At 40.2% G+C, this 12,331-nt stretch overlaps 1 protein-coding gene across 2 annotated transcripts in view; it reads left to right on the plus strand.

Moving 5' to 3' along the window:
- Window positions 1–6,122: 6,122 nt before the first annotated feature.
- Window positions 6,123–12,331, plus strand: part of LOC112138943 (regulator of G-protein signaling 3) — a gene marked incomplete in the record, with an annotated part of 8,447 nt that continues 2,238 nt past the window's right edge. The window contains 3 exon segments of one of the 2 annotated variants that reach the window (XM_024261608.2): window positions 6,123–6,445; window positions 10,761–10,862; window positions 11,608–11,669. In XM_024261608.2, coding sequence (XP_024117376.1) covers window positions 6,390–6,445; window positions 10,761–10,862; window positions 11,608–11,669 — 220 coding nt within the window. 2 annotated transcript variants of the gene reach the window in all.

The raw sequence follows: 12,331 nt of genomic DNA on the forward strand, positions 1-12,331 counted from the left end.
AGAAGAAATCCAAGAACCTGTGAGTAACATCTTTTTGTTCATTTAAGAATATTAACCCTTGAACACTTACGCTATAAAAAAGTTACACCATCACTTCTGCTTTTTATCCAATGTAAAGTACCCAATAAAAACTATTCCTCATAAAAAAATCGATCAAAATATGACAATATATGATAAATTAGAGTAATTTTCTTCTATTTTAAACTGTGGTTTATGTAACAAAATAACACCACAGGAAGATCCTGAAAAAATGCTAAAAAAAATGACTAGAAAAATAGGAAATTCAGAACAAAAAAATCCTAAAAAAAATAAATGATAATGATACTTGAGACTTGGCCTTTGGCCCACCCATTCCTGGGACATGTGATACTTCACCCAGGGACCCACGACACTCAGGAAAATGCAACATATTCAAAATCATTTAAATACTTTTGCTGGTGAAAATCACCCGGCGCTAGTCCTCTAGGGTTAAAGCAGCATTTGGAATCCATTGTGAGGATTACATTTCAGCCTTTTCACTTTGACATGCTATTTTAGTCAACAGATTTTTAATTTTTAAAATAGTTTTTATCTAAAAAAAAATTTTACCTAAAAACCCAGGGGTGGACAAAGTTTTTGACTGGTGGGCCACAAAGGGTTCTGAAAGTGTTGTGGTGATCCACCTCATAAGAGAAAGGTAGCCTATAACACAGAAACTGAAAATAAAACTTGCTTTAATTTGGATTGAAAGTTACCATTTACAGTATCTCACAAAAGTGAGTACACCCCTGACTTTTGGCTATAGATGCCTCTATTATGATTTTTTTTTTTTTTGATAAAAAATAACTTTACACTGCTATACAAGATGAACACTGACTGATTTTCATTGTGAAAAAAATTCATTTCGACTGTGTTTTCCCATGAAAAAGGTATAAATAAATATCTGCAGAAATGTAAAGGATGTACTCACTTTTGTGAGATAGTGTATGTTTTAAAACAGAAAAAAATCTATATTTTTAAAATTTCAAAACTGTGGCTTTTTTAGTGCCAATTAAACGGGGTGGGTTAAAATTAGAAAAAAATGTGAGAAATGCTGCGTTCAAATGGTGTTGCAATTGGAAAAATAACTCGAAAAACACACATAAATGTCAGAAAAACATCAAATTTTTCAACTCAGACTACCTTTCTGCACCTAATTAAAGATCAATGCATTTGCAGAGCACAATATGTTGTTAGACACCAGAATTACTGGGAAAATAAAAACATTAATAGGGATTATCAATATAATTCATTCCAGTTTGGAAGGCCAGATTAAATTGCTTGCATTCTGCGCCCGGGCTGTGATCATGTATTAGCATGGATGATTACATTTAACCACAAAAAGCATAAAGATCTCTGCTTTGAAATGTAAATATAACTGGTAATCTTATGTGGTAGCTTGTAGGTCGATCTATTAAAAACTGCTAGCATACACACAGGTAGACATGTGATACAGGTAAAAGATAAAACTAATCAGGCAATAATGACCCTCATATTGTTGTAGTAAATGGTGATGAAATGTATGGTATCATAAGTGCCTCACATCCTCAGGAGTGTTGAAAGAGACGGAAAGGAAGCTGTTGTTTTGTGAAATTGATGACTTTAAATTTGTCATCTGTTTAGTGTTGACTTTATTACCCTGACTGCAGTTCTAGTGTGAGTTTCTGTGGGCCTGTTTGCCCCCTGTACTCTGGCTCAGACAGTGCTTTGTGCTGTTTAGTTAAACACCAGATTAAGGGATTAACATTCCAAAGGGTTTCCTTTCGAGAGTTGGCACTTTGTTGTCTTTCTATCAACTGCAGTGAACAGTTTGAGCCTAAAAATAAAACAGACATTGAAGTAAGCAGAATTTGATCACTCTATGGGATATATAAACTCCCCTTTTTTTTAGAATTTTTTTTTTTTTTTTTATGAAAATGGAGTGGTAGTTTTGTCCCAAATCACCTGCCTGAAGGGAAATGAAATAAAGTTTAAAAATAAAGAGTTTGTTGTTTTGTTGGCATACAGAACTGAAGCCCCTCTGAACCAGCCTGACTGAATCAGTCATGGCCTCATGTTCCTTCTCTTCCTCACAGAGTTTGTTATCAGAGGTCACGACCCAATGCATCTGACTGAGACCAGAGAGTAAACATTCAACAAAAAATATTATCAAATCAGCATGTGTCTTTAACGCCATTTGTTAAAAGCTCCTATCGAACTAAAAATATTAGCTTGCACTTCCCGTTACTGTGCTGATTTGAGATGGATCGTAGATCGGAAATATTGACTCTATTGAATCTGAAGCGGATTTTAGCCTTTTTTTAGACTGTGCACACATTTCGCAAACAACAGTTTCTTACATGATAGCCTCTCCAGGTGCAATGGATTTCAGCTTCCCCTGTGCCATGTGCAGATGTGGGTTTGATGAAGGCTAAAGGTAGAAAATAAGTTGTCTTTTGTTGCCCTGTCATCACTCGTCAATATATAATGAGGATGACTCAAAGCTTTTATGGCAGAAATTGGATGTCATCCTATGTTTAAACCTGTTTTTGCCATATTTTTAACACATTTTCTGACAACTTCTTGATGACACTTTGCAAACCACAAACAAAAGCAATATATTTATTTTTAAATTCCAAAAATAAACAGCCTCTCAACACAATATCTTTCTGTTAAAGGGAAACACACTCAGCGAGTGTGATATAGACTGAACTCTGGAGTCTTCTGCTAAGCAAAATGGAAATGAAATGATTTCCTCCAGATGAAGGAAGCTGATATCAAACATATCAGAATAAAAGCTATGGGAGCTAGATGTGCATCAGTGCATTTGTATGTAAAAGTGAATGCAAGGAATTTATCTGAGGTGCTGAGATTTTGCCGTTTTAAGCATCAAGAATGCACTCCTTGACCTCCAGTCGAATGATTTCTGCTTTATCTGCCAGATGTCCGCCTATGGATTTTTACTCATCTCTCTACTTTGCACCTTTTAGTGCTTGCAAGCAGAAACAAACTAGATTATCATGATTTCCAATTCAGTGACAGTAGAAGGCTGATAAATGAAAGCGTGCAACCCAATAACAGTATCTTTACTCCGGGTCTTGGACTGAGGTTAAATAACCTGTCTAAAAACAGTAAACATTCGCTCTGTTGACCCACTTTTTCTGCTTGATAGAAGAAGTTTCCCCGGGTTGGAAAGGAGTAGCTTTTTTATTATGACTCTTCCACGCCTCTGTTCCATTTTATAAGGTAGTAAAAGAGGCAAAACGTGTGCTTTGTGAATGGGAGACTGAAATGAATGCGCAGATGTTTGACATGCAGAAGTGTTTCATCTATTTTAAACAGGTTTGTGATAACACTTTAACCAACAAATAAACTGTCACATCAGAGTGACAGTTAGAGATGGCTTTTAAAAATAAAATGACTAAAACTCAGGGCACCAATACGAAAAAAAATAAAATAAAATACTGGTACTTCACAAAATAAGGCCTTATTTATTTATTTATGAAGCAACCTCTTAGTGGGGCCAAAAAGGTGTGATGTTCAACCATCAAACCCAGGGGTGTCCAAATCGTGGCCTCAAGGGCCAGTGTCCTACATGTTTTCTGCCATTGAAGCTCCTTATTGGCTAAACACACCTGATTCAGGTAATCAGCAGCAGATAAGACAAGGTTTCTGACCAGCTGGAGGTTGGCCTTTGAGGCTTGGATTTGAAAACCATGGATCTAACCTGTCAGCCAATAGTTAATGAACATATTAATATTTAAAGGACAACTGAAGAACTGGTGTTTTCACGGGATAATAATAAAGTCACATCCAAAACATTTTGACTGAGTTTTATCCCAGAGCAGGTTTGAAATCATAACTAAATGGAACCATCGCAACACACCCTGTAACCACTAGGTAGTTTGTTGAAAAGAAGCAGCTCAATTTTACATCAGAATAAACATTCCTATACTATTGCTCTGAACCTTTTTTCCCTTTTTGTTGGGGTTAGGGACTAGTATACCTGTACTTATCATTTATTTATATTTCAAACCAAAATTGAAGTGCTGCCCGGTGGTTTAGTGGTTAGCACTCTTGCCTCCCAGCGAGAGGCCTTGATTCAAATCCCAACTAGGGCTTTTCTTTGTCCTTGAGCATACGTGGGTTATGCCTCGTAAGTTGATTGACATTTCTAAATAGTTCCTAGGAGTGTGAGCTTGTGTGGCTCTGTAACAGTCATGTTCAGAGTGTACCCCACCTTTCTTCAACAGTAGCTGGGTTGGTTCCAGTGGTACCCAAAAGAGCTTCAGTTGGTTCTGAAGATGGATGGATGGAACTTAAAATTCCAATAAAATGTCCAAATTTGAGACCTAAAACTGCCTCTGTCTGCATGCTCCAATATCTCGCAACAAAAAAAACTGCCCTCTAACCATCCCAACGCAAGGCAATAGGTCATGTGGCCACTGGCTTCCTCCATTTATCATACAGTCTAATGTCTGGACCACAGATTCTGAAACTTGAAGTCCAGATTGCACCCCAAATTCTAAACCAATGAGGTGCATGCCATTTCTGTGCACATTTTCAGTCAAACACTGAAAAAAAGGTCTTGCAACTAGCAAGGACCCTTTGTCATTCAGCTCATTCCTCATTGCTGTCAACAGACAAATGGTAGATGTTTACAACCTGTCATTTAGTCATTACAAATGACAGCTGTAGTATGTGACACCTCAGCCCAGTCACACATCTGGATTCCACAAATAAAAAATTCACTGTGAAAAAAAGGCAGATTCACACCTTCCTTGAAACAATGTGAACTCACAAAATGATCAGTGCTCCTTCACGCCACAATCTTGGTGTGAACGACGTATACCCACTGGTACTTAATGCTAAATGACAGATGCAGAAAGACGGGGAGGTTGAGGGATTGCGAGAAGATCTGCTGCAGATCTAACCCAACTTACAGGACTGTTAGTATCTACTGCTAACATCTAGGTGCTAGATACCACAGAGCACCTCCACAGGTCTTGGCCAGTCTGGGCTGTTTTTGGAACCTGAGATCCACCGCTAGTTAGGAAAGAATGTGGTAAAAATAGTCAAATACTTTATCAACACTCAATGAAAGGAACCGTCTCATCACTTCTACACAAGCTTTCTATTGTCTCTTCCACTATATAGTGTGCCCGACTTCCTGAGTATTCATTCCCTTCCCCTCTATTTCTTTTTTGCCAACTTTGTTTTCCCCCACGTCCGCCTCTCTATCCTTTTCACCACATCTTTATGCGCATTCCTGTGTTTAGTTTTCTGGATCCGGCACAGCTGTCTTCCTGGGATTGTGTGAATGATTCTTGCCTCCGTCTGTTTTCATCACCACCCCCATTTTTTGAGTCAGTCCAGGTGTTCAGAAACAAGTAGCAATGAAGCCGTAAGTCTGCACCTCATTGATTGTAGTAGGCTGCAATAAGAGGAAGTTTCAACATATTTTTAGGTCACATATTGCCATTTTTTAACATAAACACATGTTTAAAAGCTGATAAGTGTATTGATCAGATCTGATGAATTATTCTTATACAAGAAATGCACACAGATGACATTTAAATACACGTTTTGGACATTTTTATTTTAGTTAAGGACCTGCCAAAACAGGAAGACTTATTTTGGCTGCCTGGGGACATGCAGGACCTTTTGTGAAAGCTGGCTGAGGTGAATGACTGCTATGCAGACAAGTGGGCTGGGATTTTGTGATGGAATCAACTGCTGGAAGGGTGTGAAGTGCTTGAAACGACAGCTCTGACGACTTTCAATGGTCCGCAATAAACAGAATAAACAAAATACTTTTACTAAAGTAATCCATAGTTATCAAGTCGATTAGAAATGTGTACATTTGAATTTTTGTTGTCGATCTTGTATGTTTTTTCAGAATAAGATGGGAATTAAATCATAATAACCTTAAACTTGTAACTCTTTCACTTCATTATTAAGGTTATTTAGTGTTCATTTACCTTATAATGTTAAACTGTTACTTTTTGTTGCAACCTTTTTGTCAAGTTTGCCAAAAAAGCGACAATAAGCTTCACACACAAATGAGCTATCATTTAAAAAAAAATGTATTTTTAAAGAGATTTTACTATCCAGTATGATTCTAGGCTTTACCAACTAAAGCAAATCATCAGACTTGAGAAGAATATTACTGCTTTGTTTTACAACTAAGTTTTTGCTGTAAAGTCCTAGACCTGATCCCTTTTTTATCTGAATTGTCTGTGAAAAGGATCCACCCTCTCCAGACCCCCTGGACTATAAAAAGCTCCAGCAGAGCCTCTTGGGGGTTAGAGGAATGCGATTGCTAAACAAGCCCCGGGGTCCTGACCACTGCCACTCTTAACACACGCTTACATGCAGCACTTGCTGTGTTCATGCCGGCACCCATGCTACCCACTATGGTTGATTTCTCTGAGAAATACCTGGAAAGGTAAGACCGAGAGACAGTTTTTAGACTAAAAAAAAAGTTTGTGGGGGATTTTTTAAAGCTTTGGAGGAATCCTTGCTCTTCATTCTTAACTAACTTCGGATTTCGACACTGAGAGAGCTCTATTCTGAAACTATCTCCAGGACCAAGCTAGCTTTTTACTTGAAGCTGTCCTTTTTTCTTAATATACCCAGCCTGGATTACAGGAATAGGATTGCCCATGTGGTCTTTGTGGTTGGGAAGGTGAGTTAGCTCAACACAGAGCTCCTATTCTTGTCTTGATTGTCAGAGACTGTGACTGTAATGGCTTGATATTTATGGCCAAAATTTAGGGCAATTCTTTTTTTTCGTTGTTCTTCTAGGAATAGGAACGCTTCTGAGTGACTCTCCTAGCTTTCTAGATTTTTCTTTCACTTGGATATCATGCAGTTGAAAAGTTGATCAGTTTAGTCTGTGAAGCACGGGACTTTTCCTGTCATTTTCACGCAAAGAGATACAACACGGCAACTCTAAACTTGACCTTTTATGCTTGTGCAGACTCAAACACACAAACAGACACAGTTAGATGTGTCTTGTGTCCTCTTTTTATCTAAAAATCTTTTTGCCTCTTGTCAATAGAGCTGCTTGCACATTTCTTACCTTAACCAGCTTTACTCATCATGACAGACAAAATCCCCTTCCGATAAAGAAGAAACACAGAAATAAAACAATGGAGTCGAATTGCACATGAAGGGTGCACTAGGATCTGCTTTATGTCTGCATGCACCCCCCCCCCTCCACCTCCCCCATTGCAGCCTTTCCCTGAGAGTGCGGCCCACTTTTCAGAGCACCAGGAATAGCCAGAGGGGTGCTATTAGCGCGGCTAATGTGAGCCAGGAGAAGAGGGAATAAAGAGTATGGGAAGCAGCAGATAATTGCAGAGCGAAAGACCTCTCGGTTCCTCGTTCAGGCATGTAAAAGGGCTCAGTCAGGTGTGTGTTCTGCCTGTGACACCCACGTACCCCCTGAAGCGTGTTGGGCAGCGGAGCAGAAAGGGTCTGGCTTGTTGCTGCAGATCAAAGATCGTCTTAATTTGATAATCGTTGACAGAGCTCGTGTTGGCCTCTTAGCGGATCAAGTTAAGTACAGGTGGAAGCTGGGAGTATTAAATCAAACGGAGGCTGATACGTGGATAATTGTATTAAAACAGCAGAGCAGGCAGAAAGTGGGGAGATGCAGTCAAGTGGAAGAACTTGGAGAAGTTAATCAGAGTGTGAAAAGAAGAACAGCTTGAGGGCAGAACTGCACGAAGCCCATTGTTAAATCAAGAAGGGATGAAAATCTTAGTCCATAATAGCAGGTCTTCTTGGCAGGACAACTGTCGCACATCTTTGTTCAAGTTTGAAGCTGAAAAACATTTTTCCTTGTCCCTGTCCCAAGCCCGGATACAAATATCCGGACTTAGGAAGGGCATAAGGCGTAAAACTCTAGTGGTTTCGCGACCCCTAAAGGGAAATACCAAAAGCTGAACAACAAGTTAGTGGAGCTATTCCAACGTGAGGCCAAACCAAGCAACCCCAGGCTCCGTGGTTTAGACAAATTTGGAAGAATTCAGGAAAAATGTAAATCTCTTTTGAACTCTCGACGGAATGAAATCTGGACTGCAAAAACTAACAACGTTACTTCCTCTTAAAAGTCGAAACGACACACTTGAGAGGGAGGGTACACCCCATGACATTGAGGGATTGATCCTGACATTCCAATTTCTCAATGCAGTCTGCCAAACTGTAAAGGTCGTACTCTGTGAGGAATGAGAAGATTTCATCAGTTAGTGTTGCACTTCTCACAGGCCTCAGTGAGCTTTTCCAGAGAGGAAAGGGTTAAGAGTTTGCATAGGTTTTTGCTCTACGTTTTAGGAAGACAGAGTTTGATGATTTTTTTGTTGCAATTGGATAAGTGTGAACTATGGATGCTATTTCAAACACATTTTTTGTTTTAATGTTTTATTACTAGGCTTAGTATAAGCAAATATAATCATTTTTCTTCACTGTCACTTGGATATTAAACATTTCAGTGGCCTTGTGGTAGAGTGTCCGCTCTGAGACTGAAAAGTCATGAGTTTAAATCCAGGGTGAGTCATTCCAAAGACTTCAAAAAATTTGGACCCAATGCCTCCCTGCTTGACACTCATCATTAAGGGATTAGATTGGGGGAGTTAAACCATCTTTTTTGCTTTTTTTCCCCAAGCGCGGCTGTGTCTACAGCTCCCCCCTCCCCCAGGGGCTGGTTCAAACGTAGAGAACAAATTTCTCACAGCTAGCTGCATGACAGCTAATGGGACTCTAACTTTTTTTTTACTTTAATTAAAAAATTATTTTTCAAAAAATATATATATATTTAAATATATACAAATTGAACCAAAACAACACCATAGCCCAAAATTCTAAGTTTGTACCAAATTGTGTGGAAAGTTAATTGTTGCATCCCTAATCAAAACTGATAGTCTTTGGATGTGTTTAAATAATAAATCTGATTTTAAACAAGATGTCCCAAAGTAAACCATAGACTGTAGAATTCTGCAGTTTGCTCTCTTGACCACATGGTGGCAGGAGAGAAACATACAGTTGTCTGGATGCTGTAATGACTTCCCTGTCACATCATTTCCACATGGGCTCAGCTTGCGTTAAACCTCACATAAATAATAAGGCATCTTTTGTCGGGCCAAGCGCATACTTTCCGGTCCTTATAAAGCGTCTGTAATGCTCACATGCTCCGCCAAAACACAGGCGTCTTTTAGTCAAACCATTGTAATTGCCTAAAGAGGAACCTAAAATTAGAATTATCTAATAAATCCTATTCTGGTGTCATAAGTGAGGTTTTTTTTTTTTTTTTTTTAGTTTTTATTAACCTTGAGGCTTAGGAGTATGTGCTATTCCCAGGGTTGCTGCATTAGAGCGCTCTGTTGTTTTCTTTCCTGCACCAGAGGCCTACATTCTGCTTAGCTCTGAAGCATCTGGATTTGAGGCTCTTCATGCAGGGCTGCAGTTTTATTTAAATCAATGGATGAGTCATCTGACTGGGTGGGGAGGTTTTGATATTCCTAGAATAAAAGAGCCCATCTATTCCGTTACCTGGAGGCGGTTTTCACTCCTCTCATTGCATCATATTTCAATCAATTCTAAATGAGCATTAACGATGGGATTTTCTCCTCTGATGTCTTAAGGATACACTTGTATAAGCCCCAAAGCCACCAGAAACTCGTTTGGATTTGAAAATAACTGCTTTTTACCGTCCCCCTTATAGCTGCATCAAATTCTAGTGACTTTTATGGATGCAGATTTAAGCTCCACCAGTTCATCTTTCATTTACTTGGCATAACAGTTCAACTTGAGCAAGGATGAGTTGGCATGAGGGAGCCCTTGATTCTTTTATGCAATATTTCTGCTAATCTGCAGTTCTAGCCTCCTGTGATGCACGGATGAGTGATAAGTGACTATAACTGGAAAGCTTGTTTCTTAATTTGGGTTGTACATTCTCTCTCGAGGCCTGCGGGTTAGCAGTGGGACATCTTGCAGTGATTAGGCCCATCCAGCCCACAACGCTGCGCCGCATTATTAGCGGGCCAGTCAATCCGCAGTGGAAATCAAAAGCAGGGACTCAGGAAATGGGTGTTGAGTGAGGTCACATCCCAATGAGGCAGCACGTGCTGCAGGTCGAGAAAAAGCCAGGACACCTACCCAGGGATTGTGGAGGAGCCCATGCGTACCCATCATTGGTGCGTTACAATGGGTGGCTCTTACAGCTCATCACAGCTCTGCACGGGACAGGTGAGGCGGTTGATTAGGGAGAATTTGAATCCTGATTCTGAAGCTGCAGAAGAACGCTGGAGCGAGCATGTTGCCTTTGCCCTGGGTCAGCTCCCTCTCAGCAACCTCTGTGGGCACATTGAGGACGGCGTGATGAAACCGAAGAGTGAGGACTGAGTCTCTCCCCTCCTTCTTTGCAACATTTGTTCAGTCCCTGCCAAGGAACCTGTCTGGGACACTTCTGCAGGAAAGACTGAGATTGACAAGATAGTGACAAAAGCCTGATTCGTACTTCTGGAAAACTCTAGAATGTAAACATGTTTGCATTTCCCTTTTTCTGGCATTTATTGGATTTATAGGGCTCAAAAAACTCGTTGGAGATCATTTCCGTGGATTGCATCACTTCTGGATTTTGGAGTCTTAACCTAATTTTTTTTCCCTCTTTATCATCCTTCCCAAACTTTCCCCACCCCTTGCTTCCCTATACCTTTCCCTTCCTTGCGTTTCCTTTGATCTATCTTTCCCTCGCTCAGGGCCAAAGACATGAAGAACCGGCTGGCTTTCCTGCGGAGGAGGAATGAGTCCCCAGGAAGCACTCCGGCCAACAAGTTAGACAAATCCATGAAGTCAGTCAAGTAAGTAGCCATTTCCTGGCAGTTTGTGTTAGTGGGCGTGAGTGTGAGACGCGTTTCTGGATCCTGCCACATCTGACCTGTGTTGGAGAACAGAAGATGTGGGCAGATGGAGCGATGGAAGCCTGTTGTAGTGGAGCTTTTGTAAAAGTGGTGGGAAAATGTGAAGTTAAGTTCTACTTTATGGATTCCTTTTAAATAAATCAAGTCAATAAGTCAAAGTTAAGTGCAGAAATTTAACACTTTGGTAAACAGAAAAAAATATATGAACATTTAATTGTGATATAGAGAAAATTAAAATAAAACAATTACAATTATTTTTTTAATAACAAAAAAAAGTGTCCTTAAAATGTTGATTGGGAGGTTAACAGACTTTCATTCTAAGAATGGGAGGCACCAGACAGACTCACTGGTGGTGGTGGTGGGAGGTCCCAAGACCTCTCAACACGTCCTGATTGGGCAGCCGAAGCTCCTCCCTCCACCGCCTTCCAATTCACATTGAGAGGCAAAAATAAAAACCAACCCCCCCTATCAGACAGAAGCAGAAGGACTCAGAGCTGCTGCCAGCCATTCATGAGGCAGAGCTGAGTGTGTCTGACGGTAGTGGAGGGAAACGGCACAGAGGGATCCTCTACTTCCAGATTTCCACTCACCTGCGAGGCATAGACGAAGTCCTGCGAATGGGTCACACAATGAAAAACCTGGCTGAAATGGGCTTGTTGAAGAACCGCTCTGCTTTCATCTGCAGGCCCACCCCAGAGGAAGCACTAAAATGGGGGGACTCACTTGACAAGCTGCTGGGTCACAAATGTAAGTTTCTTTGATTTCATTTCTCTTTTTTTTACTCATCTTCTTTAAAAATAATAAGAAAAAATAGAGATTTAAGGTTGGAGCATAGAAGGTGATAGCATATGTTGTAACTAAGTAGAAACATTTCCCTAATCCTCACAAAGTCTGGAGGACAAGGGGAAGCTGTAAATGTATATTTTTTTCTTTCTTTCTTTCATTTTTTAATCCAGTCAGCTTCCAATTCTAAAAAAAAAAAGCAGAGGTACAGATCCAGCACTACATCTGTTTCTTATTCTGCTTTCTTGACCGCTTTGCTCCCCGTTTTCTCATTTCCTCTCCTGCATCTCTTACCTCACTCCAGAGTGAGGTAAGAGATGACGGGCCACGGGGCTCTGCTTTTTCAGCGTGGGTGATTCATGGGAACGGAAAGGTGCAGACAGGAGCCCTGGGTGGGCATGGCTTCCTGCAATTCTTTCTTGTGGATGCACTCTTCCTTTAATCATTGCCTGGTCGGAAAGTTGAAAGAGGACAAGGTGCTAAAGTTAGTCAGTGGAAACAGTCACCCTTTTGTTAAGTGACTGAGCAGCCGTTACGCTCAACATTAAGGAAATTTGGAGTCACTAGGTGATGTCACATGAAGGAGGTATTAGACTTTGATAAGCCTTGTCTTTTTTTTTTTTTTT

This window comes from Oryzias melastigma, unplaced genomic scaffold (genome assembly GCF_002922805.2).
Source record: "Oryzias melastigma strain HK-1 unplaced genomic scaffold, ASM292280v2 sc00492, whole genome shotgun sequence".
In the NCBI taxonomy this organism is placed as follows: Eukaryota; Metazoa; Chordata; class Actinopteri; order Beloniformes; family Adrianichthyidae; genus Oryzias; species Oryzias melastigma.